Source organism: Phocoena phocoena, chromosome 11 (assembly GCF_963924675.1).
Source record: "Phocoena phocoena chromosome 11, mPhoPho1.1, whole genome shotgun sequence".
Lineage (NCBI taxonomy): Eukaryota > Metazoa > Chordata > Mammalia > Artiodactyla > Phocoenidae > Phocoena > Phocoena phocoena.
Window position 1 is genome coordinate 8,531,628 of NC_089229.1, and position 27,446 is coordinate 8,559,073.

At 39.0% G+C, this 27,446-nt stretch overlaps 1 protein-coding gene across 1 annotated transcript; it reads left to right on the forward strand.

Annotated features, from left to right (window-relative positions):
* The first annotated feature begins 3,779 nt into the window (after positions 1-3,779).
* On the forward strand, positions 3,780-4,205 carry LOC136131498 (U3 small nucleolar ribonucleoprotein protein IMP3-like). The gene has a single exon (XM_065888257.1). The coding sequence runs from the start codon at positions 3,780-3,782 to the stop codon at positions 4,203-4,205; it is 426 nt and encodes a 141-aa protein (XP_065744329.1).
* Positions 4,206-27,446: the final 23,241 nt, after the last annotated feature.

Consider the following 27,446-nt stretch of genomic DNA (forward strand, 5'->3'; position numbering starts at 1 on the left):
GCCAGGGAACTCCCTTTGGTTTTAATGGAATATATTTATGTGGTTCTCAGTCATTTCCATGTATGGCTGAGTTACTATTAACCATCCTGTGAACAAAGATGTTGCTGGGCCAACTCATTGTGCATACTGACAGAAATGTGCAGGGCCAGATCATACCATGATATAAACGTGTCAATTCAAAGAGTATTTCAGGGTAGTCAATATACGAGAAAAAAATGAAGCCTTGCAATCTTATAGCCTATTTATAAAAGATACTTGCTAGAGGTTTTCCCAAAATTGATAACAATCTTACAAATTTATATGATATAGCCAATAACAGGTTGTGAAGATGAAAGGAACTTCTCTAATCTATCAATAACAAACAACATATTTTGGTCAACCATGCTATAGAAAACACTGAATTATCTCTATCTCTTTTTAGAAAATATCACAGAATTGTTGTAGTATGAAGGGTCAATCAAAGAGTAAGCAGCCACAAAATGTTGGGAAAAAAACTTTACAGCAATGTGTTAGGCAAATATTAATACAAATTAATATAAAATATTATTTGTCAACGTTTTTTAAGTTGCCATTTTTGTGATTTCTTTCCTCATTGTAAATAAATATTCACTTTCGTACCAATTATGTATTTGAAATTTTCTTTTTTTAAAATTTTATTGGAGTAGAGTTGATTTACAATGTTGTGTTAGCAAAGTGATTCAGTTATACATATATGTATATTCATCCTTTTTTAGACTCTTTTCTCATATAGGTTATCACAGAATATTGAGTAGAGTTCCCTGTGCTATACAGTAGGTCCTTGTTGGTTATCTGATTTTCTTTTTCCTAAAGAGCATTCCCACAAAACCTAGGTTTGCTCCTGGTCAGAAAGAAGGGTCTCTTTCCCTGAACAAAGGCATGAGAGGGGGAAGGAAACGAGATACGCATGGAAGACCTTACTGAGAGACACTGGGCAGGAGCAGGAAGATCCTTCACACAGTAGAGAAAATATGCATAAGTAGGCTAAAGGCATCTTATGGAGGCCCTTGGAAGCAAAGAAAGAGTTCAGACTTGCATAGAAAATCTTTCTTTTTTTTTTTTTTTGCGAAATAATAATCAACTGGCTTACAGGTAGGGACACTTAAAGAGGAGAATCTGTTAAAGCTGGATCTGTTGGAATATATTTAAGAAAGTACTGAATATAAAGTCAAACATGACAGGTTACCAATTCACTTTTCTTCTGCTAATAATAAATAAAATATTCTTAAGTTAGGATTTTTAGTCACCCCACTTCAGACTTTCAAAGTGAGTGTGCAGAACAGGGATTCTTAACAGTCTGTGGGAACTTACTGACATCTTCATTTATTCAGTATATATTTATTGACGCTTTCTGGTGCCAATGGCAGTGACCACGCTGGCAAAAGTCTCTGTTCTTGTAGAGCTGAAGACAGAGCAAAAAGCCTTAGCCTGACCTTTCACTGCCTGCCATCATGCTGTACCTCCTCTTTACTACAATCTCCCTCCCCCTCCACCCCGTACTTCTGCCAAAACCTCAGTACACAGACTCCCAGTGGGTAAGGAAAGGCGCAGTGCTTAGGGCAGGACTTGTGTCCATACTCTCCAGTGAACATAAAATTTGGGGGAAATAAACACTACCTTCTCCTCATGACACCACTGGAAATTCTTGCAACTGAACGTGCATTTCATTATCTATATTTACATAATGCTATGTATTTCAAAACATTTTACAACTATACGATAACAGTAATGTCTCCAAAAAAGCAGCCTTAAAACAGCAATTTCAAGGAACTGGGCAAATTAATTTTACTACATTTTGCGCCTTTCAAGTAATATTCTTCCATGAAAGCATATTATTTGTTCATAAGTAAAATATAAGCTAAATAAATAAGACTTTTATTAAATTAACTGTAGTTTTCTGAGAGCCACATGAGCTACCCTATTCACTGTTGTTTAAAGTCACCACTTTAACCTGTAAGTGTAGCAGCAATCCACAGTCTGTAGTCATTTTCAATTACAAAACACAGGAAAGACCTCATAAAATAGAGTTTAGAATTTAAAGACATTTTCAAAGAATTAATTTTTTAAGTGACTTCTATGTATATTAGAAAATTTATTAGCAACTGAAAGTTTCCCAAAGACTTAGTATAAAATGTTTATGGTTATACTAAAATTCCCAGCAGCAAAAATTCCATGAGCATAACTATCTATTGAACCTCTTTGTGGCATTTTCAAAATACTAATAAACTTGAAAATAACTCTCACTTCTTTTCTCCCAAAAACAATCTGAAAAGATTATAGAGAAATCCAGAGACTTCCCTGGTGGTCCAGTGGTTAAGACTCGCATTCCCAATGCAGGGGGCCCGGGTTCCATCCCTGGTCAGGGAACTAGATCCCATATGTCACAACTAAAGATCCCACACGCGGCAACTAAAAAAGATCCTGCATGCCACAACGAAGATCCCACGTGTTGCAACTAAGACCTGGCGCAGTCAAATAAATAAATATTAAAAAAAGAAATCCAACTATTTTCCTGGTGTCCAGCTTACTGCTGTGTAGTAATGATTGAGTTTATAAAGCATGCAATTTGGTACTTCTTAATAAGTTTATTTCAACATGTACATATTTTAATGGCCCAAAGGAAAAAAAAAGTTGGTGAAAAACTGATGGTAGAAAACAGAAAATAAAATGTTAAAAACAAACAAACCAAAAAACCCTTTCCTATGGCCAAATACCAAGGTTTGTGTTTTGCAGATAATTATCTATAAAATGAGTGATTTGGAAATACTTTCATTTTCTCTGTATTTAGGAAATGCTACAGAGCTTCCAAAAGCCTTTAAATAAGCACCAGAAGAATGGTTTCCAAAGAGTTTAGTGTTGGGCTTCCCTGGTGGCGCAGTGGTTGAAAGTCCGCCTGCCGATGCAGGGGACACGGGTTCGTGCCCCGGTCCAGGAAGATCCCACATGCCATGGAGCGGCTAGGCCCATGAGCCATGGCCTCTGAGCCTGCGCGTCTGGAGCCTGTGCTCTGCAATGGGAGCGGCCACAACAGTGAGAGGCCCGTGTACCGCAAAAAAAGAAAAAAAGAAAAAGAGCTTAGTGTTAAATTTGGTAGTCAAATATAAAACAAGGGCTATCAACTGTAGAGATTTAGAAAGAATAAACTTTTAAAAGTTGTACCACAGTATAAGATGAATGTGAGGAAGAGAGAACTGTAGGTTAAGGAGTTAGAGTAGGAGCAGAAACAAAGGTAAGGACTAACTATCAGAACTTACAAAAGGTCTGTATAATTAGTATTTCAGAAAAATTAAAAGGGCATTTTATAACTAGACATTTAAGTTGGGAAGAATGTAATTAGTAAGAAGAGAATTTAATAAAGACATTGGAGTTAAGACATTTAAAAAATAGCACCTCAAGCACAAAATCATATCACACCACACTGGGGTATAAAGGGTGGTGCTGACGCCCTAAATTACATTCTTCTCTCTGAATCAATATAAAACTGTCTTCAACACTTCGATTTCCTTACAGGTCTCCGATGCAAGAATAGACTCTCCCTTAGAAAGGGAAGTTAAAAAAGCACCCCAAGAGAGTAGAAATATAGAAAATGATACAATTAATTATATCAACAATCCCTAAAAGGGGGATACTGTCTATAAAATACATTATTAAATGAGATTTTTTTGGTTTTTAAAATTTTAATATGCTTTATTTAACACAACAATTTATATAACACATTATCATTTCAACATAAAACAATATAGAGCATCTGAGCTGCCACCATGGTGTGGAAGCTTAAATTCCGTGAGAAGCTGCTGAAGCAGATGGTGTTCCTGAACTGGGAGGTCACTGACCTCAACCTGCAGGAGCCGCGCGTGTCGCGGCGTCATCGTTTGCAGCGGTACGAGGACGACACACGCTACAACCAGCTGAGCCTTGCTGGGCGTGCGAGCTGCGCCTGCGCGCGATCTGCCGAAGCGCTGCTGGAGAAGTATGCTCTCGGCCTAGTGCCCACATGTGGATCACCGGAGCTCTGCGATTTCCTCAAGGCCTCGTCCTTCTGCCGCCACAGCCTGCTCACTGTAGTGCTTGAGCTGCGCCTGGCGCAGCACCTCCAGGCCGCCGTGGCATTCATGGAGCAGGGCCACGTGCACAAGGGCCCCAACGTGGTCACCGACCCCACCTTCCTTGTCACGTGCAGCATGTAGGACTTCGTCATCTGGGCTGACTCGTCCAAGATCAAGCGGCGTGTGCTGGAGTACAATGAGGTGCATGAAGGCTTCGATCTGGAAGCCTATCAGGTCTTGCCTCGCCAGGGCCGCGTTTTATAGATGGGGAGCTGAGAACGGATGCCTGAGATTCTATGAAGGCGTTCTCCCCAAGAGTATTGCAGTCAATCCTCGGTTCTTAAGAACTTGGCTCCTCAGCTACAGGCCACGCACAGAGCCAGAGGGTATGCCCCTTTTCCACGAAATTTTCTTAGCCTTTGGACAGTTGATAATTAAATGACTGCCTTACGGGAAGTGGTTTTGTGCTGCACTGGGGAATTGTTAGATTTTTTTTTTTTTTTTGATGTGGACCATTTTCAGTCTTTATTGAATTTGTTACAATATTGCTTCTGTTTTATGTTTTGGTTTTTTGGGCAGAAGGCATGTGGAATCTTAGCTCCGGGACCAGGGATGGAACCCTCACTCCCTGCACTGGAAGGGGGAGTCTTACCACTGGACCCCCAGGGAAGTCCCAACTGTCCTATTCTTGTACCTGAAACATTGTAGTGTGAAAGCAAGGACTCTGGGGGGAGGGCTCCCCTGCCCTCAGCTTTCCTTTCATTTTCTTCCCCGCCCCCCAGCTTTCCTTTCATTTTCTTGTAGCTGGATAGTTTGGTTTAATTTATTTAACTCAAACTCTTGCTCCTGTTCGTGAATAAGCAGTTTACAGATGATGAAGAGTTTGGTCTCAAGTTTTCATAAAATGGATGAGATTTTAGTGTTCAGAGTCCTTTCTCTTATTTAAAGGAATGCTCTCCTAATGCCAACAAATGGCCTAACTGCTTTTTAAGTGCAATAAATAAACAATATAAAAGTTATTAATTTTACATTATTTTTTGGTCCTAAGTCTTTGAGATCCAGGCTATATTTTACATTTAAGGTACATTTCAATTTGGTTGCTATTTTATTTTATTATGGTAAAAAACATTAAATTTTATATCTTAACTATTTTTAAGTGTACAGTTCAGTGGTATTAAGTATAGTCACTTTGTTTAGAAACGGATCACTAGAATTTTCTCATCTTTAACTCTATACCTATTAAATACTAATTCTCTCTCCTCTCTCCCCCTAGCCCTTGGCAACCACCTTTCTACTTTCTATGATTTTGACTACATTAGATAGCTCATATGGGTGGAATCATACAGTATTTGTCCTTTGTGACTGGCTTATTTTGCTTAGCATAATGCCCTTGAGGATCATGCATGTTGTAGCATGTGACAAGGCTTCCTTCTTTTTCAAGGCTTCATAATATTCCACTGTATGTATATACCACATTTTCTTTATCTGTTCACCTGTTAATGGACATTTGGGTTGCTTACACTTCTTGGCCATTATGAATAATGCTGCAATAAATATGTGTGCAAATATGTCTTTGAGATCCTGCTTTGAGAGAGTCGTTTTTAATGATGACCTTTCATAAAATGAACCAAAAGAATTAAGAAAATTCAATCGATAAAAATTTACTAGAAAAACTGAATTATTTTAGTAGGTTAAAGACAAATATCTTTTGAGAATATGAGTGAATTTCAGCATGGAGATTTAAAGCTTAGATTTGTTTATAAGCTACATTAAAATTTTTTTAAAGGAGGAAATGAAAAAGAGGCCAAACTCATCTTGTTAATATACCAAAACTGATATCTAATTTCAAAATAATTTACAAGATAGGTGACCATATGTGCGTGGGTTTATCTCAAAAAAAAAAATTACAATAAATGATATGCCCACAAATAACTAGACCACCATTTGTATCATAAATAAAACCAAATCAAAATCCTGCCTGGGTAGAAACATTTTATCTGGAATGAGCTTTCAATAAGCATGATCAAACACAATCTATGAGCAAGTATCTGCTCGTGTTGTGTTTTAAAAAGCTGTAATAGTTTTATATATACCCCTGTGTCAAACACATCATGTGATTAATACTGTGTGAGTTTAGTGTAGTAATCACATGGCAATAACCTTGGTTTGTCTGATTTGCTTCAATAGCTCATAAAGTGAATATCCTCAGAAAAATGATTATATTAGATACACTAATAGTAAATAAGCCTCATAAAAAGCAATAATATTGAGATAATATATATAGACAGATGTTTAAAGCTATACATTCTACTAAATCTTATTTACATGTACACCAGAAATCAGCACAACTGATCTAAATATTAACAATTTAGCACAAATATTTTTCAATATCAAAATGCAATTATGTTTTCAAGAAGCTTTCAACATGCATAGCTACCTTAATCTACCTATTAATAGAACTTATTCCATTGAAATAAACATCACAGAAATAAAATAATTTTTTCAAGACTCCAGAACCTATGGTAAAAATGTTAAATGAAGAAACAAGGAAAGTGGCACAGATCAGCTAGTAGAAATAATTTTAGACCTAATCCTTACTAGAATTTGCTCTGTGACCTTGGGCGAGTTATATAATCCCTTTGCTCCACCTGCCTCCCTAAGTGAAAAAGGCTCTTCGTACAAGCTAATACCAATGAATGAGAGCCATTTTGGAAACCAATTCAGAAGAAAATTAAGCTAGATCTCTGCCTCATACCATACACAAAAATGAGTACCAGTTCAACTAAAGGTATAAAAGCAAAAAATACAGCAGAAAAACTCAGGACATTTCATCATGTTAGGGTAGGAAAGACTTCTTTAGGAAAGCACAAAACATAGAAGCCATAAAGGCTGATTTTACTACATAAAAATGTAAATGGTTTATTAGTATGACAGATACCCCAATGTTAAAAGATAAGGCTGGGAGAAAATATTCAGAACATCTCAAAAGACAAAGGTTAATATCTACACTTTGTAAAGGGCTCCTACAAAACTATCAAAACAAACAATCCAAAAGAAAAATGGGAATTGTAGGTAAATAGGGTGGTACACGAAATAAAAATCAACGGCCAATAAACGAACAAAAGACATTCCATCTTATTAGTAAGCATAAAAGTGTAAATTAAAACAATAAAATATTAGAGGGGCAAAAATTCAAAGATAAATAATTTTATTGTCATCAAAGGTGTGGAGGAATGGGCACTCTCATTCACTGCTGATGGAAATGAACATTGGTATAGCTCTTTTGAAAGGTAATTTGATAGCAGCTACCTCCTTGTAAAAAAATAAACATGACCATGAGCCAAACAGCTCCATGTCTAGACATCTATTCTACAGAAATACACCTGTGTATAAAGATATAAGAATAAGGATGTTCAATAAAGTATTATTTGTAATAATCAAAGAAGCAAAGGCCACCAAAATATTTATTAGAGAAGAATGACTACAGTACATCAGTTCAACAGAATGTTTTGCAGATGTTTAAAAGAATGAAATAGACTGCAAAAGATGTCAGATGAAACAAGCAAGTCTCAGAAGAATTATATTAGGAAAAAAATCTATTTAGTTGTTTTTTCTAAATATACAGAAAATGTTTAAGAAGATGAGGACGGGAAGGAGGGTAAAAGAAGAGTCTCATTTTTATTTCTAAATCCACACTTACTGTTTGAATATTTTATGACAACCATGTATTACTTTTATAATTAAAAAAAAAAGAATGGATGGGAATTTCATAAGTTATTCAGCAATGTGTCACTCACAGGATCTAGAATGTAGTATTCAGTTCCTAGATCCTACTATCCAGGATTCAATCATCCTTTGCTAACTGCAGTTCTGAGATACAAAAAATAAAAATTTTGTTCACTCTTTTTATTTCTCTTGCCTCAAACAGAAGAACACAGCACCTTTGCTCCCCCCACTCCCACAGAAGAGGAGGACTGGTCTATTGGAGGAAGCCCCAGAGAGAAGATTCACTTCTGCTTTATCATTTCAATATATGATAGCAGACCAAGCCCAGAAAAAAACAAACAACCCCTTCCCACAAAAAACCAAAACAAAATAAAACAAGATTCATCTGTGAAAAGTCAGAGATTTGTGGAAACAAAACAATCAAGGGGAATGGTAAGGATACAACCCATGACATTTCAAGTCTGCTGGGGCTGTTTTAAGTTCTCTAAAAGAAGTACAGTTTGTATAACATAAAACTTGTGGGAGAATCTATCCCAGCAATGTTTCCTGAATACCTAAAGAAGCTGATTCAGGATAGGGGTTACTGGAGCAGGTTTTTAAAGATAAAGACTGGTTTGTTTGGGAAATGGATACCCTTCAGAGAATAGAACCTTCATCTGTGTTTTAAAAATAGGCTTTATGCCATTTTCACTGTTTCCCCCAACTCACTCTTATCCCTGAGACTTTGATCTTGACAGCTGCAATTTTGCTAGCCACAATACTTTTCAGGAACATAGATCCCAAGGTTCGCAAAGAATTTGCATTCAAGAGATATTATAAAACACTTTAAAGTCAGAAAGATCCAGTTCAAATCCTAACTTCCGTTTCAAGCTGCATTACCATGGGCAAGTTACCGACCCCAATATCTGAAGTGGAGACACTGTAAGGGTTGGAAATAACACACACAGCACCTTAAGCAAAGTTCTCAGTGCACAGAAAACCCTCGTCAAATTTGAGCTATGATTTTTATATTATAATACCTTTGACCTGAGTCTGGGAGGCAGGAGTGGATGAGGGGGCAGGGCAACTGAAGTGTCCCTAGTTCCCTCTACTGGGACTAGTTGTTTGGCTTTCTATCTTGCTAAAGATGAATTGATTCCATCCGCCCATGCAGAATATAAGTGCATTTGACAGAATACAGCGAAGTTAGGATTTATATTGTAAGCTATTTTTAAAACTGCCTGGTTAGCAAATTAAACCAGCTGTGAAAATATCCTGGTTTCCATTCACAACAAATACAAGACAAACATTCTATTTTAATGAACCTGGCCTCAGGGCTGCATAGCATATTCTGCATAATTCATTCCTAAGGGTTTCAGAGACATAATTTTCATAAGACAGACCAAAACTAAGTTATTTTCTAGGGAGAAAAAAAGATGAGAGAAAAGAGTTTCTCTCTACAGATTTTCGGTAAATTCCATGAATCACTGTCCCATTCAACTTAGAAGACTACTGTCTGAATAAAAAATAGCAGTTATGTCAGTACTTTAAGCCAGTCTTAACTGTTTTTCCTTTAAAAGGGCATATGAAACACCACTCTGCTCTGCAACATAATTTTTCAAGTTCTGTGACAGAGGGAGGAAAAAATCTACTCACTGCCACACAAAAGCTACCTAGAGGACTCTCAATTTCAGATTTAAAACTTATCACTCCTTAAGAAGTTAGAGGAGAGGCTTCCCTGGTGGCGCAGTGGTTAAGAATCCGCTTGCCCATGCAGGGGACACAGGTTCGATCCCTGGCCCGGGAAGATCCCACATGCCGCAGAGCAACTAAGCCCATGCGCCACAACTACTGAGCCTGTGCTCTAGAGTCCATGAGCCACAACTACTGAGCCCACGTGCCGCAACTACTGAAGCCCGCGCACCTAGAGCCTGTGCTCCACAACGAGAGAAGCCCACGCACCGCAACGAAGAGTAGCCCCCAGGCTTCCCTGGTGGCGCAGTGGCTAAAAACCCACCTGCCAATGCAGGGGACACGGGTTCAAGCCCTGGTCTGGGAAGATCCCACATGCCACGGAGCAAATAAGCCTGTGCACCACAACTACTGAGCCTGCGCTCTAGAGCCCAGGAGCCACAACTACTGAGCCCACGTGCCACAACCACTGAAGCCTGCACGCCTAGAGCCCGTGTTCCACAATAAGAGAAGCCACAACAATGAGAAGCCTGCGCACTGCAATGAAGAGTAGCCCCGCTCACCGCAACTAGAGAAAGCCCGTGCACAGCAGCAAAGACACAACACAGCCATAAATAAATAAATTTAAAAAAAAAAAAGAAAGAAACTGTAGCCCCTGCTCGCTGCAACCAGAGAAAAGCCCACGCCACAACGAAGACCCAACACAGCCAAAAATAAAATAAAAATAAATAAATTTATAAAAATAAAAAAAAGAAGTTAGAGGAGACATCCTCAATTATTTAGAATGTTGGCTAAGTTATATTATTTATAATTCCTGTTCCTTTGGGGAAACAATTTGCTATTTAAACAAAGATCAGAAGTATTAAGTAACTAATGGAATAGAATTTCAGCAAGTATTATTCAAATAAATTCACACCTGGAATGCAGGAAAGCAGTCTATTAATTAAGTTCGCTTCATAAAGACATTGCTAAGAAAAGGATATACCATTTTACGCTGTCTTTGGAAATCAACCAGACTGAGTTAGTTCAGTTTGGAACATCTTAAGCCTTAAAGCCTTTGCTAAAGCGTGACATAAATTTTGATTAGTCAAGTGTGAAAAACTACCAAGCCAACTTTCTTGTCCCTCCAGTTAGTCTGTCTATAAATAGAAGCAATGCATTAACAGCCACCAAAGCAATTCGTGAGTTCCACAATGTGCCCAACATATACATCCCTTGCAAACATGCTCTCAGCATGTTTAACCGAAGTGTTTCTGAAGATCTGTAACAAGACCCTTTTTAAATAAACTGTAACTCACTGTTTGCTTTCTTCACCAGGAGGTGGAGTCTTGCCATGCCCTTCCATTACAAAATCCTCCTGTTCCACCTGCAAAGGCAAGTACCACAAGTCAGCAGTAGTCAGTAACTAAGATGCAATCACTCCAAAGTGCCAGGGCCTGTGCTTACAGAACCACATGGCATTTCACTATACTGCCTAGGACAGAAGCCTCAGCCAGTGGTTTTCACTCTCCAGGTTTGCTTATGGAATCTCTGCTTGGGTGACCAGATTTGCAGAATAAAAAAGGAAGCATGCTGATTTGCAATTCATAATTGTGACAAAAGATTAGCATCCAGAATATAATAAAGAATTGCTATGAATCAGTAAGAAGAAGACAACCTACCAGAAAAATTTACAAAATTACTGAGTAGGAATTTCATTGAAGGGGACGCATAAATGGCCCTAAGTTTATAAAAAGATGTTCAATCTCCTGTCAATCAGCAAAATGCAAATTAAAAACAAAGAGATACCATTTCACAACCACCAGCCTGGCTAAAATTTAAAAGTTGGGCAATACCAAGTGTTGACAAGGGTGCAGAGCAACAGCAACTCTCATCCATTCCCAGTGGGAGGGAAAATTGGTACCACTACTTTTAAAAAGTTTGCCCTTATTTAGTACACTTGACTATGTACTTACTGTACAAACCAGTGGTTGTACTTCTAGGTACATACCCCAGAGAAACTTCTGCACATATACAAAAATATTTTTTGGAGCATTATTTTTAACAGGAAAAAAACCCCAAACATTCATCAACAATAAAGTAGATAAATAGGCTACAGTGTTTTAAGACAATAGAATATTATACTGCATGAAAATGAATGAACTACAGAAACACATCTCAACCTGGATGAGTTACAAAAACACAACACTAGGTGAAAGCAGCAAGTCACAAAAGAATACATATACAGTTTAAATCCATTAATATAAAATTCCAATATATACATTTTTAAGCCATATATATGTATATATAGACATATATGTATATTTATGGTTTATAAAACTATAAAGAAAAGGGGATAACTATTACAAAATTTAGGCTAATTAGTACCTTAGGGAGTCAGGCAAGAGGGATTCGATCAGGAAGGGACACATGGTGGTTTCTGGGGTATGGTTAAATTCTATTTCTTGGCCTATGTAGTAGATATATGGGCATTTATTTTATAATTATTCTTTTAACTGTATGTATTTCTTTTCTCTTTTATATGTATGGTTTATTTCTCAATACAAATTTTCAAAGAAAAAAGAAAGCATTTTACTATTCCAGATGGTTTACTGATCAATAAAGGAAGATAAGTACAGAGATAGAGCTACCTCCACAAACTGGGACTATCAGTCCTATAAAAACTTCCCTAAAAGGCATAATTTTAAAATGTCAAACAGAAGTATTCAAGGAGATAGATATCAACAGATGTATTCAAGGATTATTCCCTACTTAGAAAAATACCATCCATTTCTTATAGAACCTAGTAATCTGGAAGACAGACAACAGTCACATAGATACACACCATAATGAAACCCAAATAAAACAAAAGCCTTTCCAGCTCTGCAACCCTCTGCAGTCTTCATTTCTCAGAAATACTGGAGAAGATGGAATAGTATCAAGAGGCTACGTTTCAAAAAGAACAGAAAAATCAAGAGGTTTACTTTATTTCCATTAAAAGGAGAAACTGGAGGAAGTGTAAGCAAGAATAATAAAAGACACATACTGCATACTGTGAAATTCAAACCAGGTTTCGACTTTTATTCTTCTCTACGGACTTCCTGATTCTGCAGCCTACCAGATTTTGCCAAGGAGAGGGAGGATTCTTCCATCCTAAATTTACACAGTGATCTAAACCTCTAGAAGAAAAAACATGGTTATAATGTTGCAAAGGGAACTTTATGAGGAGCTGGAGATGATCTTGATCTGGGTTGTGGTTACAAGAAAGTACACATAGGCGGAAAAAAAAAATCACTGAACTGTACATTTTATGAACTTAACTCTACAAATAAATGTTATGCCTCAATTAGGAAAGAAAAAGATGACACATTGTTTAAAGTTATTAAAGTTCCTTGGAATCATTTTCTCAAAGACAAGAATGGCTATTCTCCCACTTACATATATTATGAAAATTTCTTGATTTTTGACCTTTAAAAATCCTCCCCAGTTAAAAAGCTCTACTTTGTGGACTTAGCCTCTGCTTACTAGTTGTTTTTTTTTTTTTTTAAAGGCTTATCTAGGGACTTCCCTGGTGGTGCAGTGGTTAAGAATCCGCCTGCCAATGCAGGGGACACGGGTTCGAGCCCTGGTCTGGGAAGATCCCACATGCCACGGAGCAACTAAGCCCGTGCGCCACAACTACTGAGCCTGTGCTCTAGAGCCCACGAGCCACAGCTGCTGAGCCCGCGTGCCACAACTACTGAAGCCCACGCACCTAGAGCCCGTGCTCCACAACAAGAGAAGCCACCGCAATGAGAAGCCTGTGTGCCGCAACTAGAGAAAGCTCGTGCGCAGCAACGAAGACCCATTGCAGCTGAAAATAAATTTATTTTTAAAAAGTCTTATCTATAACCATTTCTAATTAGTACAATAATGAAGAGAAATAATAATCAAAAAGCCTACAGCTTGGGACTTCCCTGGTGGCTCAGTGGTTAAGAATACACCTGCCAATGCAGGGGACATGGGTTCGAGCCCTGGTCCAGGAAGATCCCACGTGCCGTGGAGCAACTAAGCCCGTGCGCCACAACTACTGAGCCCATGCACCGTAACTACTGAAGCCCACGTGCCTAGAGCCCATGCTCCGCAACAAGAGAAGCCAGCGCAATGAAAAGCCCGTGCACCACAACGAAGAGTAGCCCCCGCTCGCCGCAACTAGAGAAAGCCCGTGTGCAGCAACACAGACCCAATGCAGCCAAAAATTAAAAACAAACAAACAAACAAAAAAACCCCACAGCTTCAACAACCTCCCCTATACTGGCTTTCGAATCTTTAACTGCAGCCCTCATATTCTGCATATTTGGGTCTCCACTTGGATGGCCCAAAAGGTCCAAAATGAAACATTATCTTTGGCCTTAAATTTCCACTCCTTTTTATGTCTCCTATCTCTGTAAATGGTACCATCTTCTCCAAGATCCTTAAACAGGAAACCTACAGTCAAGGTTATAGGTTCTCCACCTTCCTTCCTTAACCCCACATGCTATTAATCACCAAGTACAGTGGCTTCTACCTCTCAAACAGCTCTCATACCCATTACCCCTTCTTTATCCTCTTTAACTGCCATAGTTAAAGCCAGCTTCTCTAAATCTCACCACTACAAAAACCTTCTCACTAGTCTTTGTGCTTCTGGGTGTCATCTCATTTCAATCCATCCTCCAAACCACTTCCATCAAATGGACTTTGTAAAATGCGAACATGATCACATCACTCTCCTTGAAATTCTTCAATGGCACTCTATCACCTGTCTTGAGGGATAAAATTTCAGTTCATTTGCCTAAGTGATCTTTTTTATCACCCCTGCCTCACTCACCCATTCTGAACCCCTGGTGGAGCACACACCAACTCCTCAACCCTCTGTGCCTTTACATATAATGTCCCTTCTTGCCTAGAAGCCCTGGTCCTCTGCCTTACATATACTTCATATTTCTGCTCATTCTTTTAAGTATTAATTAAAATGCTTTTCCCCAGAAGATACTACCTCCTTCACCTTTTCTCACTCTTCATCATCTCAGAAGGCAATAAAAATGGTCCAGAAAGATCACTGCTCCTTATTGCCACTTCCTGTTTTTCTCTAGTCCACTTCCAGTCCCTTCGCATCTTAATTTCTCTTTTCTACAAATGTCTTGAACACTTTGGACTTGACTTAATTTGATGATCCCCACCACTCCTCCCCCTTGACCTCATTTTCAGGAGCTTCAGTATTTTTATTCATAAAACTTACACCAGATCCTCACCTTTCTCCCACTACCATTCATTCGTTCAACAAATTATTTATTGGGTACATATTACACGCTAGGTGCTGTGCTGAGGTAATGGGGAAGAAGACGGTCTTTGCCCCCCAAAAAACTTACAGATTGGTGGGAAAGACAAACAAAAACTAGTCAATTACAATACAGTGTGAAAATGCAATGAAACAAGGAAGGAAGGGCACTTATCTCAGTTTAAAGGCATCAGATACTCTAGACCCATTCTAGACAGAAGATCCATCTCCTTCCTGCTTCAGGGAGGAGACGGGCAGGACCCGATGCTGGGCCTTGCCATCCATCTGGACTGCTCCACACCGAGGTCCATGAATTCTGAAATCCGCCTCTGACCATAAGTGCCCCTTCCACTCCCTGCCTCCATTCAAATCTGTAAGGAGTCCTCATTGTCAGGTCTAGTTCTGTGGTTCTTCTCTTTCCTCAGAGTCCATTCAGAGGCTCACCCGCAGGCATTTCAGTGACTTTCCTCCATAATGTCCTAGATTTGCTCACCACCAACTTGTCCTTAGGACATTCCTGTCTTGCCAAACCCTTCTCTTTTTCTCTTCAGCTCCTGGAGTGCAGAGCTGGGGAAAGTTACAAAACTGGTTCCTTTACAAATTATACCAGTTAACTTCCACTCAGTGCTGACACTCAGCGCCTCTGCCTGGAAGGCCCATTTTCATCCTGTCTTTCTGGTGAACTTCCATTTCACCTTCAAAGACTGGTTGAAAGTTACTTTTTTCAGGAAGCATTTTCTGATATCCCCTGGCACTTCTTCCTCCTCCCTTCCAGGTGCTCCTTCCCAGTAGCTCTGTAAGGCTTAGCCGGGAGCTGTGATCCTTTGTTCACCTGCTTCCCCCCACCCCGCCAAACACAGCCTCTAACACAGCCCTTCTGGTCGGTCGTTCATTCTTTCAACACAACTGCCAAATGCCTTCTAGGTGCTAAGAACTGGGCTGAACGACTGACCTACTACACCACACTCCTCACTCATTTATCCTGTACCTTTTCTATCTCCTCAAAGACTCTAAACCCATCCACTAAGCATCCTCCCTGTCTTTCCTTTCTGGAGATGACAATGCTATCCCACACAAAGTCCCAAAAGCCCCTCGTTTTTTTCTCTCATGACTATATCACAAACCTCTGTGTCATTGCCCATTTGCCCCCCACCGACTGCTCTGCAAGGCTAACCTCACCACTCGTTTCCAAACTCATGACCTACACCACACTGCCTTCTCTGGGATCTCACTATCTAAGGAACCCTTCTTTCTCCCTTTCCAGTAAATTCAACTCCTCAAGCTACAAATATTTTATAATCTCCTCCATTCTGAAAAATTATTTTTGGCCTTGTGATCCTCTCCAACTATCCTCCTGTTTTATCCCTTCCCTTTACTATCCAAATTCTTTAAAGACTAAACTACACCCCCATTACTTCCGTGTTCTCATCACTGAGCACGCTCTTCTGCTGCTCCCCCCACCAACACATATGTACCTCCCTTCTCCCAATATATCCCAATATCCTCCCAATATAAATCACAATTTTTGTTCAAATCAATATTCAGTGCTAGCAGTGCTATTACTCAGTAAAAAACATATACAGCTGGATCATATGGAATAATTTCCTTTCTTGTACAATTTTTTCTTTTCCCTGGAACTAACAATTACTACTTCATCTTATACTTTCTTTCAATTTTTTTGGCTTGGTATTTATTATGTATTTTTCACTAATTCACCCTCAAACCCTCCAACAGAGCTTTGAGTCTCCTCTTTTTTTTTTTTTTTTTGTGGTATGCAGGCCTCTCACTGTTGTGGCCTCTCCCGTTGAGGAGCACAGGCTCCGGACGCGCAGGCTCAGCGGCCATGGCTCACGGGCCCAGCTGCTCCGCAGACATGTGGGATCTTCCCGGACCGGGGCACGAACCCGTGTCCCCTGCATCGGCAGGCGGACTCTCAACCACTGCGCCACCAGGGAAGCCCGAGTCTCCTCTTAAATAAGTGCAAGCACTTCAGGTAATCTATCAATTTCACTCCGGTCTTGGAGACATTGCTCAGGGGTTTTCTCCTGTTCCAGCTGAGACTGTTTGCTCTCTAGACTGCTAAATAGCTGACACTTTGCCAGGGATGACTCTTTCCCTGCATCTCTGGGATTCCTTGCTCTCTCCCCTTCACTGGAGCATCTGTTTCCATTTTCTCCCTCTTTTATGGTTTATTCCTGATTTAGGTGGAACACAGACTTCAATGATTTCCTAATAAAAGGTATACAGGAAGTGAATTTTTTGAGATCTTGAATGACTGAAAGTCCTTACTTTATTTATATATTTAACATATAGAATATTTTTACCCACATACATAATCAAATATAGAATTTCAAGTTAGTAAATGTTTTTCCCTCCAAAAATTTGAAGGCCATGCTCCACTGTCTTCTAGCACCCAGAGTTGCTAGATAGAAATTCGATAGTATTATAAATCCTAATGTTTTGGATATGACCTGTTTCTTCTCTGGAAACTTTTAGGATCCTTTCCTTTTCCTCAGGTTTCTAAAAATGCAAACCACTAAGTATGTTCCTTCTTTCATGTATTGAGCTGGTACTGGGTAAATACTTGCAATCCAAAAGTTCTAGTTCTTCAGGTTTGGGATATTTTCTCTACTTATTTAAATATTTGAAATTTTATCCCCTCCAATTTCTTTTCTCTACTTCAGGAATTCCTGTTACCCAGTACTGAGTCTACAGGACTCATTCCTTAATTTTCTTCTTTATCTCTGTACTTTTATCACTTTGACTTTTTATTTTACTTTCTGGAGATTCTCTTAACCTTTCAATACTTTCAATTAAAATTTTTTTCCTGCCCTTGCAGTTTAATTTTAAGAGCTCTTCCTTGTGCTCTGAATAGTCCTTTTTAATAGTCCTGTTCTTATTCCCTGATTATATGATCCTTATTTCTGAGGATATTATGGAGTGTTTTTATTTTGTTTGCTTTATTTTCTTTCACTCCCTGTATAAGCTGTTTCCTCCAAGTTCCTCTTTGATCTTTGGTTTGGTCACTATCTTCCATTCACAGGTTTTTAATCAAATGTCTGGTCATCTTCAGCTATCCACTGATTTTTAAGGGTTAAGTCCTAAAGAGCTCAAAAGTGCTTTTTGTATGTGGAGAAGCGGGGTGGGGGGACACTGCTTATCCCATGGTTGGCTTCCTGGATATAAGGAGGGGACCTGGCCATTTCATTGGGAGAATACTCAGATGCCTACATCTGTATATTCCTCCCCCCCACCTGGGCTGTTCAATTGCCCAGAGAGGTACCCCTTCAATCTTCAGCCTAACAGGTATAAGCCTGGCTTCCAGTGTTCTGGGACTAAATGGGGGAAGAGAGCTAGCACATTCTCACCTAGTATGTGACTTTGATTTAATCCTTCTGTTTTTAGTTAGGTTCTCTCCCCCTCCCCCGCCCCCTGCTTTGCCAGGGTGGGAGAGGGATAGCTATACATCCATCTGTGGATGTGAGGGGCAGGATACCTGGGACCCTGCTCCTTGTAAATTCTTCAACCAAACCTGCCATTTTCAGGGTCACTCCAAAAGCTTTCTAGCTTCCAAAATTTCGTTGGCGTCTCTTATCTACTTCATCTCCTCTTCCACTCACTTTTTTTCTGGTGGATTTATGCTTGCTGAAATCATTTTGTAAAAGTAATTTTAGTGGAGGTTTAGAAGGGAGCAGAGATTAATAACTGGGTTTAATCTACTGTGTTCAGACTACCTTTTTTTTTTTTTTTTTGCAGTACGCAGGCCTCTCACTGTTGTGGCCTCTCCCGTTGCGGAGCACAGGCTCTGGACGCGCAGGCTCAGCGGCCATGGCTCACGGGCCCAGCCGCTCCGTGGCATATGGGATCTTCCCGGACCGGGGCATGAACCCACGTCCCCTACATAGGCAGGCGGACTCTCAACCACTGCACCACCAGGGAAGCCCCAGACTACTTTTAAAACCCTTTTGCCTCTATGTTTTCCCTCTATCAAAACTGCTCTACTGGGGGCTTCCTTCCCTCCTGCTCTCCCTCCCCAGGCAACCACTAATGTCCTTTCTGTCGGCATAGGTTAGTTTGCATTTTCTAGAGTTCATATGCATGGAATCACACAGTACGTACTCTTTTGGTTCCCTCCCCTCCTCTCCTCTCTCCTCTCTCTCTTCTTCGCCTTTTTGCCCTGGCTAGAACCTCCACTACAATGTTAAATAGAAGTGTAGACAGCAAACATCCATTTTTTTGTTCTTCATCATATGAGTAAAGCATTCAGTCATTCTCCATTGAGCTTAATGTTAACTGTAGAATTTTCATAAAAGTCCTTTATCAAGTTGAGTAGCTCCTTTCTATTATTTTGTTGAAAGTTTTTATCAGGAATGGATGTGACGTCTGTCAAATGCTTTTTCTGCATCTGTTGAGTTGATCATACAGTTTTTCTTTTTTACTTTGTTATTGTGGTGAATCACATTGATTTTTGAACGTTAAGCCAGCCCTACATTGCTGGGATAAACCCTACATGTTCACATATTACCCTTGTACATATTATTGGATTCAATATGCTAAAATTAGGTTTAGAATGTTCGCATTTATGTTCATGAGAGATACTGATCTGTGGTTTTCTTTTCTTGCAATGTCTTCGTGTAGTTTTGTTATCTGAGTAATGCTGGCCTCACAGACTGAGTTGGGAAGTATAGCTGACCCTTGATCAACACGGGTTTCAACTGTGCAATAGTAAATATTGCAGTACCATACCATCTCCAGTTGGTTGAATCCAAGGATGCAGAGGAACCCCAGATATGGAGAACCGAATATAGGGATGGCTGACTATAAGTTATACTTGGATTTTTGACTGCCCAGAGGGTCAGCGCCTCTAATCCCTGCATTGTTCAAGGGTCAAGTGTATTCTCTTCTCTTCAAGTGAAATTATACTAATTCACATATAAGAATCTTACAATAGTATTCTACCATGTTCCCCTCCAGGTCTTCATGCCACTGTTATCGTACAGTTCACAGATACAAATGCTATAAACCCACAATGCATTTGTATTATTGTTGTTCAAACAATCAATTCTCTTTTAAAGAGATTTAAATAACGGAAGAAAGTCACATATTTAAGTTTCCATTTTCTGAGTTCTTCATTCCTTTGTGTAGATTCATATTTCCATCTGGCATCATTTTCCTTCTCCCTTTAACATTACTTATAGTCAGGGTATGCTGGTGATAAATTATTTCAGCTTTTGTATGTCTTAAACAGACTTTATTTAGCCTTCAGTTTTGAAAGATATTTTCACTGGTTATAGAATTCAAGGTTAGCAGATTTTTCTTTCAGTGCTTTAAAGATGTTCCTCCACTGTCTTCTTGTTTGCATTGTTTCCAATGAGAAATCCTTTGTTCCTCTGTTAATAGTGTGCCCTTTTTCCTCCGGTTTTAAGATTTTGTCTATCACTGGTTTTGAGTAATTTGATTAGGATGTGCCTTGATGTGGTTTTCTTCATTTTTCTCATGCTTCAGGTGCATTTGAGCTTTTTGGATCTGTGAATCCGTGGGTTTACAGCTTTTATCGAATTTGGAAATTTTGAGCCCATTATTTCTTAGCTATTGTTCTGCCGCACTGCCCCTTCTTCAGAGACTCCAATTACAGGGATATTAGGTTGACTGAAGTTGTCCACAACACACTGATACTCTTTTCAATTTTTCGATTTTTACTCTTTGTGTTTCATGTTGGATAGTTTCTGTTGGTGATTCTTTATATTCACTAATGTTTTATTCTACAATATCTAATCTGCCACAATTCCATCCAGTATATTTTTCATCTCAAACATTAGAGTTTTCAACTCTAGAAATTTGACTTGGGGCTTTTAAAAAATATATTTTCCATGTCTCTGCTTGACTTTTTGAACATCTGAAATACAATTATAATAAATGTTTTAATGTTCTTGTTTGCTAATTCTAACATCTGTGTCAACTACGAGTTGGTTTCAATTGATTTGTTTTTCCCTTCACTATGTTTGTATTTTCCTGGTTTTTACATGCCTGAAAATCTTTGCTTTGAATAACAGACATTGAGAATTTTTGCTGGATCCTGAATATTTCTGTATTCCTATAAATATTTTTGAGCGTTGCTCTGACATGCAGTTAAATTACTTTGAAACAGTTTGTTCCTTTCAGGTCTTGTTTTTAGAATTTGTTAAGACAGACTTAATAATTAGTTAGGGCTAATTAACTATTCCCCACTACTACGATGAGAACTCTACCAGTACTACTGCTGAACAGACTAATAATGCTCCATGAATTACGAGCTTTTCTAGTCTGCAGAAACAGGCACGATTACTGACACTGTTTGAGTGCTAGACACTGTTCCTTCCAATCCTCCTGGAGGTGTGCCCCTCCTGCCTCAGCCTTGAGTAGTCACATGTATGTGCCAAAAAGTACTTTGCTGAATACACAGGTGAGCTCTCCTCAAATCTCCAGAGTTCTCTTAGCAGCTCTCTCCTTTCCAGTACTCTGTCCTACAAACTTTGGCTGCCTCAGTCTCCCCAGACTCTCAGCAATGTTGCCTCAACTGAGAGGGTCCACTGGGCTTTGCCTGGGCTCCCCTTCCCTGCACTGCGGCCTGGAAGTTCTCTCTCAAGCCAGTACGCTGGGGTAGTCAGAGGACTCACCTTGTTTTCCATTTCTCAGTGATCACTGTCCTTCATTACCTGATGTCCAGTGTCTTGAAAAACCACTGTTTCAAATACATTTTGTGTATATGTATATATTTTTTAAATAAATTTATTTATTTTTGGCTGCGTTGGGTCTTCATCGCTGTGTGTGGGCTTTCTCTAGTTGTGATGAGCTGGGGCTATCGTCATTGCGGTGTGCGGGCTCTAGGCACGCGGGCTTCAGTAGTTGTGGCGCATGGGCTTAGTTGCTCCGCGGCATGGGGGATCTTCCTGGACCAGGGCTCGAAACCGTGTTCCCTGCATTGGCAGGCAGATTCTTAACCACTGTGCCACCAGGGAAGCCCCCATTTCATATATTTTAAAAATTGCTATTTCCAATGGGAAGGTAAATCCTGTTCCTGATACTCCATCTTGCCCATTTGGCCTCTGAATTTATTCCTTTGGCTTAGAAAGCTTTTCTCTCACATTGTTACATGAAAGCTTCCCTCAACATCATTTAGGTATCAGCTCAAGTGCCATCTCTTTGAAGCGATGAATGAATCCTCACCACCCCAACTGAAAGAGCTTCCACATTCAGTCACTCTCTAGCATAGCACACATCACTATCTGAAGGGATCACTTATTTATGTGTTTTGTTGCCTGTCTTCCCCCCACCAAGAATGCAAACACCTTGAGGCAGAGACTTTGAATGTCTTATTCATCATAAACTGGGCGCAAGATGTTCGATAAATATTTGCTGACTCTCTAATTTGCTAATCTGTGCTTCTCTTTCTTCTACTCTCTAAACATTTATGTCCCCAGGTTCTGTCCTTGGACCTCTCTTCACATTCTGCCATAGCAATACCATCTAATCTCACAGTTTCAACTATTAAATGTGAGTGATTCCCAGTCCTGTATTTCCAGCCCCTAGCCCCGTATTTTCACCTGGCTGACAGACAGGTATCTGTGGATAGCTTGCCACCGTCTCAAACTCTGTATGTTTGATACAGAATTAATCCTGTTCCCTCCCAAACTTGTTTCCTTCCTTATGTTTCCTCTTTGACAATGGCATCCCCATCCTCCCAGTCATTTAGCTTGACACCTTGATGTTACCCTTGATTTCTCCATCTCCTTTTCTTCCATATCAAATTAATTGCTAAATCCCATCCGTTTTATACATGTTACACCTTTCCAACCACCCCCTCCATTCCAGGTACCCCAGATGGTTTAAAAAGAAAACATATATATTTCCTGAAATATAAAGCTGAGAAGGACAGCTACTATTTTGCATGACAGAATCAATATTCAAAATGATCTTAGCAGACTACGGAGAAGGGTGGAAGCTCCTAAGACTGTTTTTTGTTTTTACTGAAAATCATTCACTTACAGAAAAATATACAATCCTTAAGTGTAGAGCTCAATAAACTTTAGATATGGTTGCACCCATGTAACTATACAGTTCAAGACAGAACATTTCCACCTCCCCAGAAAATTCCTATATGCCCCTTCCCTTGAATTCTACCCCCTATACCCCAAGTAACTATTCTATCACCATAGATGAGATTTACGCGTTCATAAACTTTATATAATTAGAATGTACACGTTCATGTCTGTCTTTTTTCACTCAATATAATGTTTTTGATATTCACCCATGTTTTATGTGCATCAAAAGTTCAGTTTTTAAACTTAGCAGTACTTCATTGAACAAATACGTTTATTCATTCACCTGTTGATACACAGTTGGGCTATTTCTAATTTGGGGCTGTTATAAATAAAGCTACCATGAACATTCTCACGTAAGTCTTTTTGTGAATATATGCAGTCATTTCTATTGGGTATATGTCTAGAATGGAATGTCAGGGTCATAAGGTAGGTGTATACTTAACTTTACTACAGACTTGAGAAATAGTTTCTGAAGTAATTGTACCATTTTACACTCCTTCCAAAAATGTATGAGAATTCCAGCTGCTCTATATATACTTATCAACACTTAGTGGGAGCTCCCTGGTGTCCTAGTGGTTAGGATTCCAGGCTTTCACTACCGTGGCCCGGGTTCAGTCCCTCGTCAGGACTGCAAGCCCTGCAGCGTGGCCAAAAAAACAACAAAACAGCACTGTCAGTCTTTCTGAACTATAGTGAGTATGTAATGATATCACATTACAGTTTTAATTTTCATTTCCCTTATGCATAAGAATGCTAAATATCCTATTTTCATGCCTATTTGAGTATCTTATTTTGTGAAATGCCTATTTAAGCCTTTTGTCCACATTTTCAGTTGAGTTGTTTGTCCTTTTCTGATTAATTTTTAGAAATTCTTTATATATTCTACACATGAGACCTCTATTAGATAAACGTATTGCAAGTGTTTTCTCCCAGTCTATAGCTTTTCCACGTTCTTAATGGTTTCAGCTGATCAACAAAAGTTTAACCCTTTTTTTAAAATGAACTTCAACCGAGCTACTTCTCTTTTACGGTTAGTGCTTTCTGCAAGCTACCTAAGGTCACAGAGACACTTCTTGTGTTGAAGTGTTATCTTCCAACAAAGCTTTACAGTTTTAGCCCTCACATTTAGGTCTATGATCCATCTCAAATTAGATCTTATGTATGGTATATGATATAGGGATCATGGTTCACATATTTCCATATGGTCACATATTGGCTCTAGCACCATTTATTGAAAAATCTTCCTTTCCCTCATTGAATTAATTACTCTTTTTAAAAATCTCCTTAAACTGCGAAGTCTTATACTTTAGATTCAAAACAATCAGTTGTAAAACTGTAGGATGGGCAAGACCAGTATAATAGCCGTGTATTGGATAATGTAGTTGACTCACACAAAGAAGCACTTCTCGCTTAGCAAGGGAATCTACAAATTTTAGCTGACACATATTCTAAAGTCCTTTGAAGCTTATTGTGACCATGTGATTAAATTCTGGTCGAAGAAATATAAGCACAGTGGAATGTGCAACTTCCACAAAGTGTTTCAAGGCAAGTTTTCTACTCTTTGCTGGATGGAACCCAGACATGATGGTTGGGGCTAGAGCAAAACATAAGGCGGAAGCAACATATTGAAGATGAAAGAACAAAACAGACGACGTCTGGGTCCCTGTGGCCATACCAGTCCTGGGCCACCTAGTCAAGATTTTTGAGAAATTTATGAGAACTGTCATCATATATTTGATAGAGTGTCTGTAGAATACTTTTTATCCTTCCTTATTCTATATGGCAGAAATAAGAATAAGCTGTGTTGAAGCTACAAGGTGGGGGGCGGGAAAGCACAGAGAATAAAATAACAAACACACCCTTGTAACCATTACTTAGATTTAACACATTTGCTTCGTTATATTTGCTTCAGGTTTCTCTCTTTTTTTAAAAGAAATAAAATACAGTGAAGGTATGGTGAAGGGTTGAGGCCCCCCATCACAGCCTTTTCCAAACCCAATCCCTTTCCTTCCTCCTCAGATATAATAACCCTATTTTGAAGTTCATGTGTGCCTTACCTCTCAGAGAGAACTTTAACAATTCACTGGTTCTTCCGCCTCTGAGTGCCCCTTAGTTCAGCTTTGGTCTGCCTATAACCAGCATAGGAATCACCTGGGGTGCTTGTAAAACATAAATTCCAGGGTCCCAACTCTTGAGATTCTGTTTCAATAAGTCCAGGGTGGACCTTGGGCACTTTCATTTTAAAAAGTACACAATGTGCAAATCAAAACCACAATGAGATAGCATTTCATATTCACTAGAATGGCTAGAATAAAAAAATACAATAACAAGTGTTGGTGAGGATGTGGACAAATTGAATCCTCACACATTTCTGGTGGGAATTTAAAATGAGGCGGCTTTGGAAAACAGTCTGGCAGTTCCTCAAAAAGTAAAACAGAGTTACCATATGACCCAGCAATTCCACTCCTGGTTAATGAAAAGCATATGTCTATACAAACTTACATAAAAATGTTCACAGCAGCATTATTTGTAACAGCCAAAAAGTGGAAACAACCCAAGTTTCCATCACTTGATGAATGGATAAACAAAATGTAGTATATATAATAAAATATTATATATAATAAATTGTATATATTGTATATAAAATATTATATCTTATATATGTATACAACAAAATATTATTCAGCCATAAAAAGGAGTGAAGTACTGATACATGCTACAACATAGTTGGACTTTAAAAACATACTAAGTGAAAGAAGTCTCACACACAAAGGACACATATTGTATGATTCTATTTATATAAAATGGCCAGAATAGGCAATTGTATAGAGACATAAAGTAGACTAGTGGTTGCCTGAGGCCAAGAGGAACAGGAATGGGGAGTGACTGATAATGGCTACAGGGTTTCCTTCTGGCAAAATGAAAATTTTCTTAAATTAGGTTGCATTATTTTTTAGATTCCACATATAAGTGATATCAAACAGTATTTGTCTTTGTCTGACTTAATTCACTAAGCATAACATTCTCTCATTTTTTTAATATAAATTTGTTTATTTATTTATTTTTGGCTGTGTTGGGTCTTCGTTGGTGCATGCAGGGTTTCTCTAGTTGCAGCGAGCGGGGGCTACTTTTCATTATGGTGCGCGGGTTTCTCATTGCAGTGACTTCTCTTATTGCAGAGCACAGGTTCTAGGTGCGCGGGCTACAGTAGTTGTGGCAGGTGGTCTTAGTTGCTCCGCGGCATGTGGGATCTTCCTGGACCAGGGCTCGAACCAGTGTCCCCTGCATTGGCAGGTGGATTCTTAACCATGGCGCCACCAGGGAAGTCCCTCTCATATTGTTTCAAATGGCAGGGTCATTCTTTTTACAGCTGAGTAATATTTCATTATGCATATATACATAACCATTCATCTGTTGATGGACACAGGTTGCTTCCATATCTTGGGTCGTAAATAGTGCTGCTATGAACATTGGGGTGCATGTATCTTTTCGAATTAGTGTTTTCATTTTTTTCTGGATATATGCCCAGAAGTGGAATTGCTGGATCATATGGTAATTCTATTTTTAGGCATTTAAAAAAATTAATTAATTTATTTATTTATTTTTATTTTTGGCTGTGTTGGGTCTTCATTGCTGCACATGGGCTTTCTCTAGTTGAGGCAAGCAGGGCTACTCTTCATTGCGGTGTGCAGGCTTCTCATTGTCGTGGCTTCACTTGTTGCAGAGCACGGGCTCTAAAGCGCAGGCTCAGCAGTTGTGGTGCACGGCTTAGTTGCTCCGAGACGTGGGATCATCTTGGGCCAGGGATTGAACCTGTGTCCCCTGCATTGGCAGGCGGATTCTTAACCACTGCACCACCAGGGAAGCCCTATTTTTAGTTTTTTGAGGAACCTCCAAACTGTTTGCATAATAGCTGTACCAATTTACATTTCCACCAACAGTGTACAAGAATACCCTTTTCTTCATACCCTCTCCAACGTTTGTTATTGTACACTTTTTGATGACATCCATTCTGACAGGTGTGAGGTGATATCTCATTGTTGTTCTGATTTGCATTTCTCTAATAATTAGCAATGTTATTATTTCATGTGCCTGTTAGCCATCTGTATGTCTTCTTTGAAAAAATGTCTATTCAGGTCTTCTGCTCTTTTTTTGAGTCATTCGTTTTCTTCTGATATTGAGTTGTATGACCTGTTTATATATTTTGGAATATTAACCCCTTGTCAGTCACATCATTTGAAAATATTTTCTCCCGTGGGTTGTCTTTTCATTTTGTCAGTGGTTTCCTTTGCTGTTCAAAAGCTTTTAAGTTTAATTAGGTCTCATTTGTTTATTTTTGCTTTTATTTCTTTTGCCTTAGGAGACAAATCCAAAAAAATATTGCTATAATTTATGTCAAAGAGTGTTTTACCTATGTTTTCTTCTAGGAATTATGTGGTTTCAGGTATTACATTTACGTATTAAATCCATTTTGAGTTTGTTTTTATATATGGTGTGAGGAAATGTTCTAATCTCTTTGTTTTACGTGTGGCTATCCAGTTTTCCCACCACCACTTATTGAAAAGACTGTCTTTTCTCCATTGTATATTCTTGCCTATTTTGTCATAGATTAATTGATCATAGGTACAT